Genomic DNA, 17,327 nt, shown 5'->3' with positions numbered 1-17,327 from the left:
GGACCGACAAGATGGCGACCATCTCACGAACAGAGGACTCAGTGCCGTGAAGGATATCATAGGTATGGTACATATTTTTGATCAATGCTTCGTTTTATTCATAACACGTTCCTTGCATGTATCGTGCGAGTGGCTCGCTCTTTTTCTAAACGCACACATGTGTGTCAATTAATTAATTAATTTATCAGGAGTGCGGTCGCCTCGCTTGCAGCACATGAACTTGTCAGGATTACCGTAGTTAGCAGTTAGCCTAGCTCTGGTCCATAGCGTTAGAAGGTGTTCTCCTTAACGCTATGTTACTTGGGAGCCGTTGCCCGCACACCGCCGGTAGCGCAGGTTGCGCAGCCTCTCGACTTAAGTCAAAATAAAAATACCCTTTCGTTACTCACCAAAACAAAGACTGGTTTAAGATGTTATACGCCTATTCTCTCTAGTGGGAACACTCGGAGCCCCTCACCTCACGTCTAAAATACACTTTCTGACCAAAATGTGAAATAATCCACCGGATGGAAAAAATCTTGTCAATAGAAAAAATCCGTTGACCAGATCTATAGGGGGCGCAGTGGAGTAACCAAAACATTATTTTCCATCGGGTGGAATATTTTACATTTTGGCCAAAAAGTGTATTTTAGACGTGAGGTGCGGGGCTCAGAGTGTTACCACTAAGAAAAGTAGGCTTTCAACATCTTAAAATCGTCTTTGTTTTGGTGAGTAGCGAAATAGTATTTTTTTATTTTTTACTAAAACGAGAGGCTGTGCAGCCTGCGCTACCGGGGGGTGTTCAGGCAATGGCTCGAAAGTAACACAGCGTTAAGGAGAACTCCTTCTAACGCAGTGGACCAGCGCTAGCTTTAGCCTGCAGCTAAGCTAATGTTAGCAACAAGGACGTGCTAATCTCTTGCCGTATTATGTCATGTTGTCACATACACATATCTGACAAAAGCGGCTGTTTTTGAAACGTACGTTACAGTTTAGAGTCAAACGTAGGTCTGCAGTGAGTTAACCACGCGTGTCAATATTCTTAAATAAATATTGGCGTGTCAAGTGTGTTTCCATCCTCAATTACAACTAAGCTATAGCTGCCGGGTTAGTTATTAATGTCAAGTTGTCTGTTTAGGTAGTAGTTATTACACTAGTTAGCCGGACACATTCTAGTGTTTTTTTGTTTTTGCGCAGTTAGACCAGGAGTCTTCAACGTTTTTCAGGCCAAGGACCCCTTAGCTGAGAGAGAAATGAAGCAGGGACCCCACTACATATATTAAATATATTCCTATTCAACTTTTTCCATAGCTTACTTCATAGAAAGCACTATCATCAATCAAGTGTAAGTTAAGTTTTTTTTAACCACTTCGTAGACCGTCAAGACTTGACCTTTCACTCTGTACTTGGTCTGCTCTTTTCCCCCTCTGCACCAAACCTATTTGCTGAAAATAGCAGATTGAGGGAGGCGTTGTGAACTTGTAGATCTGCTATTTTTGGCTAATGTTCCCCTCAGAATACGGGTTCAAGTGGTTCACATAAAAGAATGATCCTATCAGACAAAGATTTGGTGGCCCGCCTCTAGTAACTCTGAAGACCCCCTAGGGGTCCCGGACCCCCTGAGTTAGATGAACTGAGAGCCCAGCTTGGTGAGGACCTTGTCCAGCCTTGTATCCACCATTGCGGGTCACAAGGACACCCTGGGCAAGGGGGCAATCTTATCACTGGCTGATAAGATTGTAGGAATGTGGAAATCCTGACATTTACATGTACCATATCAGTGATTCTCAACCCGTTTAATTTCAAGTACCCCCATTTTGATATGCATTTGGCTACGGATCCCCCATTTAATACAATGTTTTACCTAATCTACAAATCCTGTGTTCATGTAACTCTTGAGTGTACAAATGGACCCTTATGGGTTAATTTGCGCCATTTAATTCCATTTGGACACTCCCGAGTTACAGATCAGTAAGGGTCCATTTGGATTCACACAATTATCAATCCCTTTTATCTGGAACCTCTCCCCCCCTGCCACCAAGGACCCCTGGGCACCCCGGACCCCAAGTTGAGAACTAGTGTACTGTGACACTTGACAAAACAAACTGCCATCATAGCAGAAGACCATAATGGAAACAAATCTGGGACATTGTTGTGTTTAGCTGCACGTTTTTAATCATGGTCATGAAATCACCTTCAGTCTCAGGGGAAATGTTCACGTTTGTCGTATTTTACCCATGTATGATGATCTGTATTTAACATTTATGTATAGCCATCATGATGGTGGATAATCTCAGACAGTAGTGTAATCTTCTATTGAGACATTGCAATGCGACTGTACATTGCTCTCTAGTAATAATAATCATCAAAAATTCTCAACGTGAAACATAAGACTCAAAGAAATGATTGGTTGTTTCCTCCAGTTGGCTCGTTGTGATATGATCTGGTTATTGAATTACAAGCATCTAGTTTGCCATGCATTTGCTGGGGCCCGACTTGGACCCGTCAGAGGAATGATGACTTATTTATATCACAGGAGCAGCAGTCTGGAATGGCAACACATACTCGTAAACACACCCACGACTGTGCATTATGCCTGGCCAACAAACACCTGCATTAGCCAAAATGCTTTTACTCACACATGTATCGCTGTTGATAGTGATGTGTGATGCACCGTGAAAGATAAATCATTCTGACTGGAGAATTCTGAATTTAGGAGCCTTAACCCATTAAGACCTGAAGCCGATTCTACAAATGTCTTCTAAATCCCAACAGTTTTCTGAAAAAACATATGTTTCTCTATCAGTGGTGCTCAAACTTTTTCATGTCAAGGACCCCCAAAATGATATGTATTTGGCCACCGACCCCCACCTCAAAATGTTTTGTTCCAGCCCCCCCCCAGAAGCAAAGAATAGAGTTTGCTTTAAACAATATATATTCTAAGATTTCTAAGACACACATTTTCACGATTTTTCAAAAATAGCAGATCTACAAGCTCGTACCGCGGCACAGAGTGCCGCGCTTTGAGCTTGTATATCTGCTATTTTTGAATAGCCAAAGTGTAAAAGAATGCTTTTTAGCTCAAATGAAAAAGTGACACAGATGCGTTCCAGGTCTAAACGGGTGAAGCTTGCTTCCTTGCCTACATGTTTCACCATCTATCAACACTTTCTCTTCGTGTTATCGGGACCATTTTCTAGCTGTGTCTTATCCTCCCCTCATCCCCTTCTTAACTCTCTCTGCAAAGGTAGTCCTGTACACAGACAAAGGGAGCGCAGCCCTCTTTTTATTGGCCAAGCTTAAGTACTCTTGGGGCGGGGGGGGGGGGTAGTACTGGTGGTGGTGGGGGGGACCGAGGTGGGGGTTGATAGGGTTCAGTCCACTCAAGGACCCCTAGTTTCTCAGCTGTGGTGCCCCATAAATTGTAGAAGGGGTTGCTTAAAAGGAGATGCTGAATATCGCATTTATTTATTCGAGTCGTATAATAGAAGGAACCTATGTTTTTCCTCTCTTCAAAGCAAAAAGCAACCCATTAAATAAGATTATACTGCTACTCCAGGGACTTTAAATAGTTATTTGGGAGCAGCTCTCTAGAAGTTAAAAAAAAGAATAAGGTCAATGATGCTGTTAAGGGGAAAAGCCCATGAACTGCTTTCATGATGATGCTTTAGTTTTTGTGTGCGAGTGCGTGCTGTGTATAATCGAATAATAGCATTCAAACAATCTTTATTCCACCTTTTGTAAAGACAGAATGTGTCTGTACGTTGATAACATCACCCTGGCTGCCACACTACCCACAAACAAAGATCACGGTTTACTGTCGGTGGAGGGGCTCTTCCATTTTGTGTTCACAAGGGAAAATCAAGCACCCTTTTATAACTGGAAAAACTTAAGAATCAATATGAATTCTGTTTAAGGGTGCTTGAATGTTCTGTGTTATTACCAAGTTAATCTCTTTACAGTGCCGCTCATGTTCTTGTCTGCCCACATCAATATTTAGAAATGCTCTTTGTATGTTTCCATTTCCTTTGTTATAGCCTTATATATATATATATATATATATATATATATATATATATATATATATATATATATATATATATATATATATATATATATATATATATATATATATATATATATATATATATATATATATATATATATATATATATATATATATATATATATATATATATATATATATATATAGTTACAGCCTTGTGAAACTAAAATAGCATCATAATTACATTTTATACATCTGTTAACTTGTAATAGATCTGAGTCACTTCTTCAAAACACTCAAGTCCCTCTTCCATTCCCTACAGCAGGGGTCTTCAACGTTTTCAGCCCAAGGACCCCCTCTCCGAGAGACAGATGAGGCAGGGACCCCCACTATATATTGCAAAGTAAAGCTTTTCATAGATGTTCTATTCATGTTACTGTGTATTTTCAGACATTTAACCACTTAAACCGTCAATACTTGGTAAACTCTCACTCTGTACTTAGTCTGCTCTTTTTCCCCCTCTCTTTGCTGAAAATAGCCGATCTACAAGCTCACAACGCGAGGTGTTGTGAGCTTGTAGATCGGCTATTTTCGGCTAAAGTTGTCCTTAGAATAGGGATGCTAGGGTTCAAGTTCAAATGTAAAAAAACTACGTTCCTATCACACAATGATTTGGTGGACCCCCTGTAGTACCTCTGAGGACCCCCTAGGGGTCCCGGACCCCCTGTTGAAGACCCCTGCCCTACAGTGTAGTCACATTGTCTAACCAGATCTCCTCCCTCTCTCTCTCTCTCTAGATAAAGCCATGCCTCGGTAGGATCCACTTTCTTAGCTCGCCATGGTCCCCATGGTGATCTGAAGCCACTGTGAAACGTGGACACACTCAAACCTGGTCACTTATTGACTGAACCGTCGGCCAGGCAGGCGTGTGTGTGTAAATGGACAGGTGTAAACATGTGGGCCGGCTGCGGCTGGCCCCAGACCACTCTATCCTCAACCCCCAGAAGTGGCATTGTGTAGACTGCAACACCACAGAGTCTGTATGGGCCTGCTTAGGTTGTGCCCACGTGGCGTGTGGGCGCTACATCGAGGAACATGCCCTGCAACACTTCCAGCAACAGCGCCACCCGCTGGCCATCGAGGTCAACGAACTGTACGTGTTCTGCTACTTGTGTGACGAATATGTTCTCAACGACAACGCCACAGGTGACCTCAAGCTGCTTCGCAGCACACTCGGTGCCATTCAGAGCCAACACTATGAGGTCACCACCCGCAGTGGGCGCATCCTCCGCTCTGCCAGTGCCGCCGCGGACACCTCCATGCCCTGCGGCGCTGGTGAACTGCAACTGCGGGAAGAGGATAGGATGTTCACTGCCCTGTGGCACCGCCGTAGATCGCTCATGGGCCGCGTGTTCCGCTGCTGGTTCGGACTCACCGAGGGTGGGAAGAAAAAGGAGGCGGCAGAGGAGCGGAAAAAAGAGCTGATAGAGAGGAAGCACGCTTTAAAGAGGCAGCAGCAGCACAATTTGGAGATTGCCCCTCCGAGGAAGAGCCGGCGGTTGTGCCGGAAGAGCGAGAAGGCTGCTGAAGCAGCGGCAGCCATTAATACCTTGACACGCAGCAAGGCGAACACTTCTTTGCCCACACGCAGACCCAGAACTCAAAAACCTGCTGCGCCTCCTACTCCCGCTCCCAAGAAAGTGGGACGACCCAAAAAGGTCCAAATCCCGACTCCCAGGACTCGCACCCCTTCCTCCTCCACCGCTAAATCCAAGGTCAGAACCTCCTCAGCACTCCCCCGTACCGCCCCTACCACAACACCTGTCCGCCGCAAGCCAAGCACCAAACAGGGTGACTCGCCCGTAAAGCGGCATCCCACGGTCACTCCTGGTGTGACGGGTTTGAGGAACCTGGGTAACACCTGCTACATGAACTCCATCCTGCAGGTGCTCAGCCACTTGCACGTCTTCAGGGAGTGCTTCCTGCGCCTGGACCTGACCCAGGCGTTGGAGCTGCTGGCCTCTGCCGTCCACGGCCAACTGACAGGGAAAGCCTCTTCCCAGTCTGCCATGGCTCAACGGAAGGGGCTCCAGGCCAGCTCAGGCTCCGGGGCTGGGTTAAGTGGTGGGGCCTCACGGGCTCGCAGCATGGAGCTGATCCAATCCAAAGAGCCCAGTTCCAAGCACATTTCACTGTGCCACGAACTGCACACCTTGTTCCAAGTGATGTGGTCGGGCAAGTGGGCGCTGGTATCGCCTTTTGCCATGCTCCATTCTGTGTGGCAGCTGATCCCCGCTTTCCGAGGCTACGCCCAGCAGGATGCCCAGGAGTTCCTGTGCGAGCTGCTGGACAAGGTGCAGCATGAACTGGAGAGCACCGGAACGCACACGCCCACTGCAGGAGTGCCCCAGACGCAGAAACGACTCATCAGGCAGGTTCTCAGTGTTGTCAACACCATCTTCCATGGCCAGCTACTCAGCCAGGTATGATAAAGCACATACTGTAGGCTCTCTACCATGACTGTGAAATCATGAGCGCTGTCTGGCTTGTTCATCACGCACGCGCACACCGACACAAAGTGACATGCACATGTGATCCACACACCATATCTGCCTACCAACACATAGGGCTGTCACGATTACAAATTTAAGTTGACGATTAATTATCACTCAAATAATTGTTATTTAATTGTGTTTCTGTCGTTGAAAATTAATGGAACATTATGAATAAAAATTACATTTCTGTTTGGCTTTTAGCTTTCGTAAACAAAAGTTGCACAGGGCAGATATGACAAATAACACATATTTAATTACTTTATACTTAAAAATAAACATTAATAGTGGAAATAGCCGATCTATACACGAATCCACGGAGCGCTGCCCTGCGCGCAACCATTGCTGCGGTGTCAGACTCAAGTCAGCTGTTGCTGCGGTGTCAGTCAGCTGCAGTCACTGACTGCTCACGTTACTCTTTTTCCTGCTTTTTACTAACACTAACTTTACAAATATGTACAGAAAATCGGGACGAACCACCTACGTCTGCTAACGTCAACAGACGGACCGAACCGCAGCTGACTGACACCGCAGCAATGGCGGCGCCCCTACAGGGCAGCGCTCCGTGGATTTGTGTATAAGCTCAAAACGGGACGCGTTTTTGCTTATAGAGCTGCTATTTAGATCTGCTATTTGCTTATAGATCTACTATTTCCACTATTTTTGACATTTTTTGAAAATATGACATTTTTTAACATGAAATTGCGACTATATAAAATCATTTCCGTATCATTACTTCCTGGCTGAATTTGCTCTATTGCTGAATTGACTGTGTCAATTAAATACATTTGTAGTGAAGCTCAATCATGCTAGGTAGTGTGCTGGGATTTTGGGAGTAAGGCTGTACTGCCTGCCAAATTTGTAGTTATTTTTTTTACTAGTAGCTCTTGTAGACTAGTAGCTCCTTGCTCTTGAATTGGCTGCTTTCTGAACAACGCCATGAGGAATAAAAGATGAAACAAGCTGTCTTTCGTCCATTTATTAAATCGTTTGGTGATCAAACAAACGGATGCACGTCTGACTGTAAGCCCCTCTCAAAGCAATCTTATCGAGGGGGGGGGGGGGGGGGGGGGGGGGGGGGCGGTCGGAGGCAGTACCCAGAGGAGACGAACACTAAGGTGTCCTTGAGCAAAGCACGCAGGCCCGCCAAGCACACACAGACAGTCCATTGTGAGAACTCAATGCTACTATGGTGCACTCTACTACCTACACGATAATAAAACATATTGATACTGTGTATGACAAGAAATTGAACAAAGAGGGCTAGCATCTCCAATGATATCACATGAATATGGTCGGTCATGAACAGGCCATGAGCCTGCCATCCTGACTTTAGGTCCTAAATCTACACATTAGCAACAGGTGGTCAAAGTGCATCATGACAAAGTCGCACTGAGCCCATGCATGAACAATGGCAGACTGTCTCGCAAATATATGTTCATACTTTATATATATATAAATCAAACGTTAGTTCATGAAAATTAGGACAGAGCTTACTTATATAGAGGGTTAGAAAATTCCTCAACACTCTCAAAACATTGTTTGTACTTTGTAAACTTGTACCACATTTATAAACCAGTGGAAGTCCAGATATTCTAGTCTAAATGAGGACTGTGGGCCCTGTGAATGGAGAGCTAGCTAGAGGACAAGAGATTAGTGTCTACTTTAAGAGGCTGAGTGCAAACACTCACACCTGCTCTCACTGAATAAGTGGCTGTGTGTGCTGGTGTTTTGGCGGTATATGAGCCCTGTGCCTTTTCACCAGGACATTGACTGTGCTGCCTTTGGGTTTGCCATCCCTAACAATGATGATCATCATAGCCTTTTCGTTTTCAAGTCTGAGAGGGAAATGGAATACAGAAATAAGACATAACAATGTGTCCTCCCTGTCCAATCTGTAGCTACCGATTTAGCTATTTACTATGTGTGCAGTTTTTGGACGAAGCCGCCCTATTAGCTGCATTAAACAAGCTGGCTGCTTGTGGGCATGTCAACAAGTGTGGTGGTGATCTCCTTTGGCCAAATGGAAATAAGTATGAACCTATAAGTATGAAATTGCTTATTAATAACAATTTTGGTGTAAGAGATTTGATGAAGAAGCATGTTTCAATGATTCTGAAATGATTTTCAATTGCAATCAAATTTTACACAATTTTGGATATGGTCTGTTATGTGATGGAGTGAGTAGGGACATTAGCTGTACTTGGTCTACTTTTGTGGGGACTGACATACACATGATATAGCTGGATACAGACATACTGTACAGACAAATCCTGTTCCAGACGTGTCGGCCTTCGACCATGCCATTAAAAATGGTAGAAAAGGTTGCTGCAAGTTCAGGATCTGACCACTACACCAATCTCCAGGCCGACATCTCAACTCTTTTTCTCGTGTACTTCCAGGTGACGTGCCTGGCGTGTGACCACCGCTCCAACACCGTGGAGTCATTCTGGGACCTGTCCCTGGAGTTTCCAGAGCGGTACCACAGTAACCACAGGGAGTCGGCCGCACAGGTGTCGTGCCGGCTGACGGAGATGCTGGCCAAGTTCACAGAGACAGAAGCCTTGGAAGGCAGCATCTATGCCTGTGACGAGTGCAACGGTGAGTTTAACCCATTTAGACCTGTGTCATTTTAAGATTTTAGCTAAAAAGCATTATTTTATATTTATATATATTTTTTTATTTCATTTTTGTTTTAAAGCAAACATTTTTAACTCAAATCTTTGCTTCTGGGGGTCCCTGGAACAAAATATTTTGAGATGGGGGTCGGCGGCCAAATACATATAATTTTGGGGGTCCTTGACATGAAAAAGTTTGAGCACCACTGATATAGCAACATACGTTTTCAGAAAACTGTTAGGATTCAGAAAAGAATTGTAGAATCGGCTTCAGGTCTTCTTAATGGGTTAACACACACACACACACACACACACACACACACACACACACACACACACACACACACACACACACACACACAGATATACAGATGCATTTTCTCTCACTAGAAATCTCAGATTGGAATAACATTGTTTGTCTTTCTTTGTCCAAGAGGAAATGAGTATTGTGTATTGACATTTTTCCTCCTGATTGTGCAGCTAAGCGCAGACGGCTGTCCTCCAAAGTAATCCTGACCGAAGCAAAGAAGCAGCTGATGGTGCACAAACTGCCTCAGGTCCTCCGTCTGCACCTTAAGCGCTTCAGGTATGCCAACATTACACTAAAGCCAGTCATCCTGTTGGGGAGTTCCATTTTGATATGAGTCATCATTAAATCATGAACAAGACTGATTTTCAGAAAAGCCTGACCTACAGTAGCAACACAGAAGAGAGAAACACTTTGAAGTCCACGCATTTCAATGGAAGGATGTGCCTATTAGTACTTGGCAATGTGGCAGAGCAGTGCGACACAGCTGGTGTTTTTTGTTACAGCGGATGGGGTGGAAAAAGTATAAAACATTGGGGCGATCGGGTAGCGCAGGAATAGAATTCCTGCCCACCACCATGGAGACTAAGGATTTGAATCCTCCGCGGTGCATCTGGCTCGGCCAGGCGTCCATGCGAACACAATTGGCCGCGATTGTGGGAGGGAAGCCAGTCAAGGAGGGGGCGGTCAAGGTCGCTTCAGCTGCACTAGCAACTCCTACAGGTTGGTCATGTTGCATGTACAGTGGGGCGCTGAACTGAGAAGAATGGGGTATGTTGCATCCGGTGAAAATGATGCCATGCCACTGTTTTTTATGGTTTGAATTCATCGGATTATTTCTTGACTGACTTTGGCAATTTCTCGAGATACGTGGATTACAGACATAGTAACAGAGATTCGGTGCATTTATTGTAAGATTGTCTACATTCATGCCAAAATCATATAGAGTTGGTACAGATGCTGGTTAGCAAATTAATACCATAAACCTCATGTCAATCCAGATGGGAAGTGACCCCAGGACATTGTACAATATAGTAGAGGGCATTAAACAATTTTACAGTGGTAGCTGGACAAAAACACTGACCTTTTTATGTTACCAGAGGTCTGGTAATGGTTCTTACCAAAGCAAATCAATGATTTCATTCCCATTGATCAACAAGCCTACTTTTTCATGGTAGTAGCATGTCTCCCCTTCCTCTCCAACTGAGCAACATGGTTTGCATCCTCCTCGGTGCATCCTCTGTACACCTAGTGTTACCCTGTGTGAACGGGTAGTAATAGCATAACAGTACCTTGCATTGTGAGAAATAATGTTGCATTTGATATCAAATAATGTACTGTGCGAACAACAAAAATATATTCCAGTTACACGGTTGAATTTTGTATTAGTGTAAAATGTGTAGAAGTAATCAAACTTAAACAATTGCCTGCATTATGGTAGGTGTATTTCATGTCCAATGCACCGAGGTACTTAGAGCTCCAGTTCCTCTCATATACACTCCCAGAAATGGAGACATCCAAGGAAGGTAGTGTCAGTCACAAATACTGTTTGTCACATGCTCATAGATGTATGAGCAGTGAAATGGTGTGGCAGAAACAAAATGACGGTCATTTTTAACACTAAGGAAAGTGTTGGACTTGGATCATGCAACCAAGAGTTAAAAGTTCAATTTGACCATGATTAAATGTAAATTCCTTTTTTTGTGTGTGGTGTCGGGTGGCAGACGAAACATCTGCTAATAACCCCTATCTAATTGGGGACCCCTAGCTTGAAATGGGGTAACGGCACAAAGCACAATACTTCCAAGTAACACCCCCTATGACATGACACACATCTTGCAAAAGCTCAACCAGACCGCACAGGTACAGTTTTGTCAACTATGGGTTTGCAAGGGTAATTCTAAGCACTTACATGATAGGATTGATATTTAATTGATATATGTTGAATTATGTATTAATATTCCAGGACATTGAAGTGTTATTTATATTCTTTATTATACAGATTTTTTAAATTTGTTTGCTTTTGACCCCTTTTTCGCCCCATTTTAGTCGTTATGCCAATTGATTCCTCCCCACACACATTTGTGTGTTGTATCCCACTGACTCACCTGCCAGTGAGAAGCCCCCACCGGGAGGATGTAGAGCGTTCGTCCTACTCCTCCTGCCCAAAACTCCATGCTGACAGGTGCTGCCCCAGTCCGTGGGAGTACCTGCGGTGACAAATATCACCCTCCCCGCCTGGCTTCCCTGCCCCGAACACAGGCCAATTGTGTTCGTATAGAGTCTATACGAACACAATTGGCCTGTGTTCGGGGTAGGGAACACAGATAGACGCTCGACAAAGTCAGATGCACCGCGGTGGTGGGCAGGCACTTAACCACTGCACCACCCGAGTGCCTATTATACTGAATTTCTATGTAAATTTAAAAAAATGTGAACGATGGAAGTAGAGCTGCATGGTTATAGCAAAAAAATAAAAAATCAGGATTATTAGGGTCCATATTGATGTAGGAGCCTAATGTAGGGGCTGTGTCTGTCCACCAAGATATTTTCTTTTCCTGAGCGCAGCGTATGTTTTGAATGTTTACAATGGGCCTTATCCTGAAGGGACAAACGTGGCATTTTTCCATGGGGGCAGTGTTGCTGCTTGGAGCATACACAAACTCAACAAAGGTGCAGGACCCATGCTCAGGTGCCAGTCGTATATAAATATATTCGCCACCATTGGAACTGCTTCATCCTAGGGGAAACACTGGTATTGCTGTGATGGGAGGCATGATGAACCACCTCAACTAGCTGAGGTAGCAAGTAAAGCATACGGATAACAGCTGCTGTTGGTTGAATGACCTGTCCATTCACCAGTTCCTTATTTGTGGTTGGTCTACAGGTGGTCTGGACGGAACCACCGAGAGAAGATTGGCGTACATGTCAGCTTTGACCAGCTTCTCAACATGGAGCCTTACTGCTGCCGTGACCCCTCCTCACCCAAAAGTGGTACCAGCAGCCCCACGGGTTCACCGAGGCCCAAACACTTTATGTATGAACTCTCCGCAGTGGTGATGCATCATGGGAAGGGCTTTGGTTCTGGCCACTATACTGCCTACTGCCGTAACACAGAGGGGGGTGAGTACATTCATGGTTGCTCGTGATGGTTTGTGTAATATGTTTTTCGATCTGAATTTTTCTCCTTGAATTTAGGGCTGGGTGATGTGACTTGTTTCAGAGTTTCGTTCCTTGAGAATGTGGTTGAAAATAATATTCTATGTATGGACCAGTTGGAAACAGGTTTCCATAATCGTTTAATTAATTATGCATTTCAGTGTTGCACCTCCATGTTTTTATCATCATTACTTACTGAGTGATAGACAGGAAATGATTTTGGCGAATAAATTCTTTACATTAAAGGACAACTTCACCCATTATCAACCTATCTTCATATAATCAGTCCTCACTAATGCTCATTATACTATGGTACCATTTTTGTCTAATCCCGTGTCTCAGAGGAGGGCTGTGTACAGTTCAGAAACCCGCCTACCAGTGACATCCCATCGATGGGGAATCCATGCTAACAGAAACTGCAATCTTTCTATTCCTCGAAAGTTGGCATGCTATAATGGAAGCCATTGTTCTCGCTTTGATAAAAAACTAAACAAAAACCTGCCTAATGATGGTGTCACTGGTAGGCGGGTTTCTGAACTGTCCACAGCCTGACACAGACCGAGTAGATCTGTTTTTTACCATTTTATCATGCGCATTAGTGAGAACCAATTATATGATTATACACAAAAAAAGTGTAAATCCTTACTCTCCTTCAAAACCGCTCTAAATGAGCACTTACAGGTGGCTGCAATTCAGAACTGGCCCTTGTAAAAAGTCAGAGCCTAAACCCCCCCCCCCCCCCCACATATTTTTCTTTTTCATTACTACTACTACGTTTATATGATGTTTTTCCATAGTATTGTATATCTGTCTGTCATTAAATGTTTTGATGAATTGAGTACACAGGACCCCAATGGAAACAAACCATAGCGGTATAATCCTCTTAGCAGACCTTGTATTGAACTGTACTTTCCTAAATATAATATCCATCATATTGTAGAGCTCTGATTTATGTATTGCCCAGCCAGAGGTCGCGTTAGTCCGATAATTGCCGGTTTTGACCGTTTATTTATGACAAAGACCGGAAAAAATAAATCTCTCCGGACATCCTGACCGGTTGATAATGACACGGCATTAATTATCACCGCAAAATTAGGCACATTTCAAATCCTCTGCTTTTCGCTCTCGCTCTCGCTCTCTCTCGCTCTCTCTCTCTCTCTCTCTCTCCAGCGTGCGTGTGTTTCTGGGAGAGGGAGAGAGACGTACTAGACAAAAAGAGTTTGTCACACGCTGTTAGGATACACCTATTTCCTGTTAATAATAACCAGTGTAAAATGTGCTACATTGGGCGGTAAATAGGAGACACTTTATTGTGAAGGTACAACAGGAAAAAGAAGAGAGCTAGTTGTTGCTGCTGCTGCGTAGCCAGCGGTCTCGGCAGTCCGCGGTCCGGTTACAAGTTACATTATATAAAGTTGTGTATTTAAGAGCCAGTCACACACAAGTTGTATCATTACTAGTTAGAATATGTCACAGATACTAGGCTAATACAATGGCACTTGTGAGTAAAGTTGGCAAGTTGCCCTACAGTTTAACAACAGTGCAGGTTGAAGATGAAATCTAACACAGATGCGTAAATACTCTTCACAACAGCTATAGGCTACTGCAACTATGGCATCGAGGTGAAACATGACGTTAATCATAATCGTGGACCTATTTTTAACTCTATGAGGTGGACACGTTAAAACGTTACCACTTTGAACTGAATAGCTCTATGAGGAGACGACAAGATTCTCACAACTCATCAACTTTCCCACGGCTGTCCCAACTAGACGCACGGACCGCATCCACTGTCTAATTATACAGTATAACCTCCTGTGAGTGAGTAGTGGTCTATATTTATTGCCCTAACAGGTCAGCTGAGCCACGTTATGAAGGATTCATCTGAAATGCCCAATTTTGTGCAGTGCCCTTTGATTAGAAAATGCATACAAAAACGCAATTGATTATTGAGAAACCATTACGCACGCAGCATGCGCAAATGGTAATGTAGGTAATTAATGTATTTGTGTAAAATGACCCTGCTATATAAAATGTGTAGGCTATATTATGATGGTTCATGTTCAAATAGCTCAATCCAAAATATAATGCTGTAGGCCAAATTGTTATGCTGTATTTACGCACCTGCTTGTCATTAATGCATACAAATAATTATGACCGTTATTTTTTTCAGATGTCCGATAAATTTGAATCCTTCCGGACATTGGGACCGGCAGATTAAAATCCTAGCGCGACCCCTGTGCCCAGCCCTACTTGATCTTCAACTGTCTGAAAGTGCATTTAAAGTTTTAAATGTATCTTCTTGATTCTCTTGCAGGCTTCTGGGTTCACTGTAATGACTCTAAGATGAATGTGTGCTCTGTGGAGGAGGTGTGCCGTGCCCAGGCTTACATCCTCTTCTACACACAACGTGTCACTCAGGACAAAGACAGGCCGCCATAGGACCACAATCCACTGAACCCACCTCCTCCTCGCTGTATGTCGGCAACCCAGCGAGCTCCACCTCATTCGCTCGTGTTTCTTCCCTCTATTTCTTTGGGCATTTTATATCCTGGGAGGATTTTTTTTGTTTTTTAATCATATTTTTCATTGGGGGGGAGGGGGAAGCGAGCCTAAGGACTCTGCTTTGCGAACTCTTGTATATGGTGTTTATATGTTGGTGTTTTTTATTATGGTAAATAATGGTGATTTTTTTTGTTTGATAGTGTAAAGCTGTATTTTATAAAGAGAGTATCAGCGACAGTGTTTCAGTAGCAGCCAACAGACTTTGGCCACGTGTGATAATGTACAAGTGTCCTCTATCCAGTAATGGATGTGTATTAGCATTTAGCATTTGACCACAAACATCCTGATCACAAACAAGGTGCATGGCCAATGGGCTGTCGAATTCATATTTTATGGCAAAAGACAAAATGAGAATACTATGGATGGAGGTGTGAGCTTATTGCTTGTTGCCTCATTGAGTGTAAATACTGTTAATCAAGTTTTAATCAAGTGAACATGTTCTCAGTCACTTTAGTTTGGCAACGCCAGACTGGATGTAGATGTAATTTACTATGGCCGAGTTAAGAAGTGGTTTCCCTGTGCCATAGACATTAGTGGGTGATGGCTATAGCTTGCCCTCTGTTCGGCTCTGCTGTAAGAGCTATCATGTCGTCCCATCCCTCTAGTTATCCACTTATTGACAATGGAGTAGGTAACGTTTCTGCTCAGACCCAGCAGTGTTTGCCCACCCCTCCCCTCTCTCTAGTACTGTCCGGTCTGTCAGTCAATATTTTGCGATTGGCTACTGACCTCAAGCCAAAGCACAGGGGATATAATTGGAACGGCTCTTCAGTTTTTCCCCTAAGGTTTTAACTTGTGCTGGGAGTGCTTTGTTTGTCTATTTTCCATCCTTGAATGGTGGATGGAAACAAATGTTTTAAACATTTCCAAAGGGATGATCTTATTTTTTTGGCTAAATGCTGCCATCTCTCTTCCTCAGAATGTAACTTGTTTTTTTCGTACCAGAGGGGAGGGAATATTCATGATCCCTTATCAGATACTAGTGTTCTAGAAAAGTGCCCTTTTTGTTGTAAAAGTAAATCTATTTTTGTAGTTTTTTTTTTTACTCTGAAAAGGATTCATATCAGTTCATGATGGTGGTAAGCTGCACATTTTCAGTCCCGCCCAGGCCAGCATTTAGAGTGAATGTATTTTTATACAATCTTTTCCCAGAGTTGTGCACCCCCCACATTTCCTCCCCTATTTAGTTATTGCCAATTCCCCATGTGTACATCGGTCTCTGTTGCCCCCAACCTCCTCACTGTTGGGCTGGGAAGGGTGTAGACTACCAGGTGTCTCTGATAAACATGGAGTTGCCAGTCACGTCTTTTCACTTGATGACAAGGAAGAGTGTAACGTATACATCTTCTAACTATCAACTCCAGAGAGGCCCTCCCATGTGAATCGGCCAACCAGCAGGGGTCGCTAGTGCAGCGACGAGACGCAATCCCTCACTGGTTTCCCCACCAGCGAACATTGCCAGTTGTGTTTGGTAAAGCGCCCGGCAAACCCGGAGGCATTTCTGCCAAATGAAAGCAGGTCTCTGCTGTAGTGGGTGTCCCAGAGTTTTTTATTTTTTATTTTTAATAAAAGCCAGTTTTAATGGTTTTATATAGTTCTATATACTGGGTGGTCTACGGTGGTGGGTGTCCCAGAGGTTTTAAAGTTTTAGAAAAGTTTGTTTTGTCCTCATTAATTTTTCAAACTCACCAGCAGTTTTGACTTAACAGGAGTTTTCACAGTTTTCCCTTGTGTGTAACTTTGTCTACCAGTGAATGTGTGTGCATACTGTATTTGGTTCTGTGCACCCCTTTAAGTAAACTAGCCAGACAGATAGAACAAGATTACTACAGTGTAGACATGTTTGTGTGATAATGGTAATCTCCATAATGGAGAAAAGTGTAGAAAAAAGAAAATGCTTCACTGCCTCAGTCTGGTTCGTTTGGTTTATCTACCAGAGGGGAATTCAAAGCACATTTCATGTTTTCCCCTGTTGTCAGACATTGTGACACAGTGTATGTTCATGTTCATTAAAAATTTATGGAAGTGATACTATGCAAATTGTTACCTCAAAATTTTCTAGAGAGAATTACCTCAATAAAAATGAGAATATTTTTTCATTTTTCTAAGAAAGCGCTGTGTATTTTCTCATTTCAAGACTT

General features: G+C 43.5%; 1 protein-coding gene across 2 annotated transcripts; it reads left to right on the top strand.

Annotated features, from left to right (window-relative positions):
* Nucleotides 1-17,292, top strand: usp44 (ubiquitin specific peptidase 44). 2 transcript variants are annotated; one of them, XM_084050083.1, is made up of 6 exons: nt 1-62; nt 4,783-6,468; nt 8,940-9,138; nt 9,636-9,741; nt 12,350-12,585; nt 14,939-17,292. In XM_084050083.1, the coding sequence occupies exons 2-6, from the start codon at nt 4,924-4,926 to the stop codon at nt 15,061-15,063; spliced, it is 2,211 nt and encodes a 736-aa protein (XP_083906209.1). In that variant the 5' UTR covers nt 1-62; nt 4,783-4,923; the 3' UTR covers nt 15,064-17,292. The 2 variants fall into 2 exon arrangements, with proteins under 2 accessions (XP_083906209.1, XP_083906210.1); XM_084050084.1 differs by lacking the exon at nt 1-62 and adding an exon at nt 4,324-4,388.
* Nucleotides 17,293-17,327: the final 35 nt, after the last annotated feature.

This window comes from Gymnoscopelus microlampas, assembly GCF_963454915.1.
Source record: "Gymnoscopelus microlampas genome assembly, chromosome: 23".
In the NCBI taxonomy this organism is placed as follows: Eukaryota; Metazoa; Chordata; class Actinopteri; order Myctophiformes; family Myctophidae; genus Gymnoscopelus; species Gymnoscopelus microlampas.
This window is presented reverse-complemented; position numbering and strand designations above follow the sequence as displayed.

Bases quoted from the DNA above. Each gene is read 5' to 3' on its own strand.
- usp44 (XM_084050083.1), top strand. From the start codon at position 4,924: ATGGACAGGTGTAAACATGTGGGCCGGCTGCGGCTGGCCCCAGACCAC. The intron at 9,139-9,635 runs GTGAGTTTAACC...CTGATTGTGCAG, and splicing joins TGCCTGTGACGAGTGCAACG to CTAAGCGCAGACGGCTGTCC. The intron at 9,742-12,349 runs GTATGCCAACAT...GTTGGTCTACAG, and splicing joins CTGCACCTTAAGCGCTTCAG to GTGGTCTGGACGGAACCACC.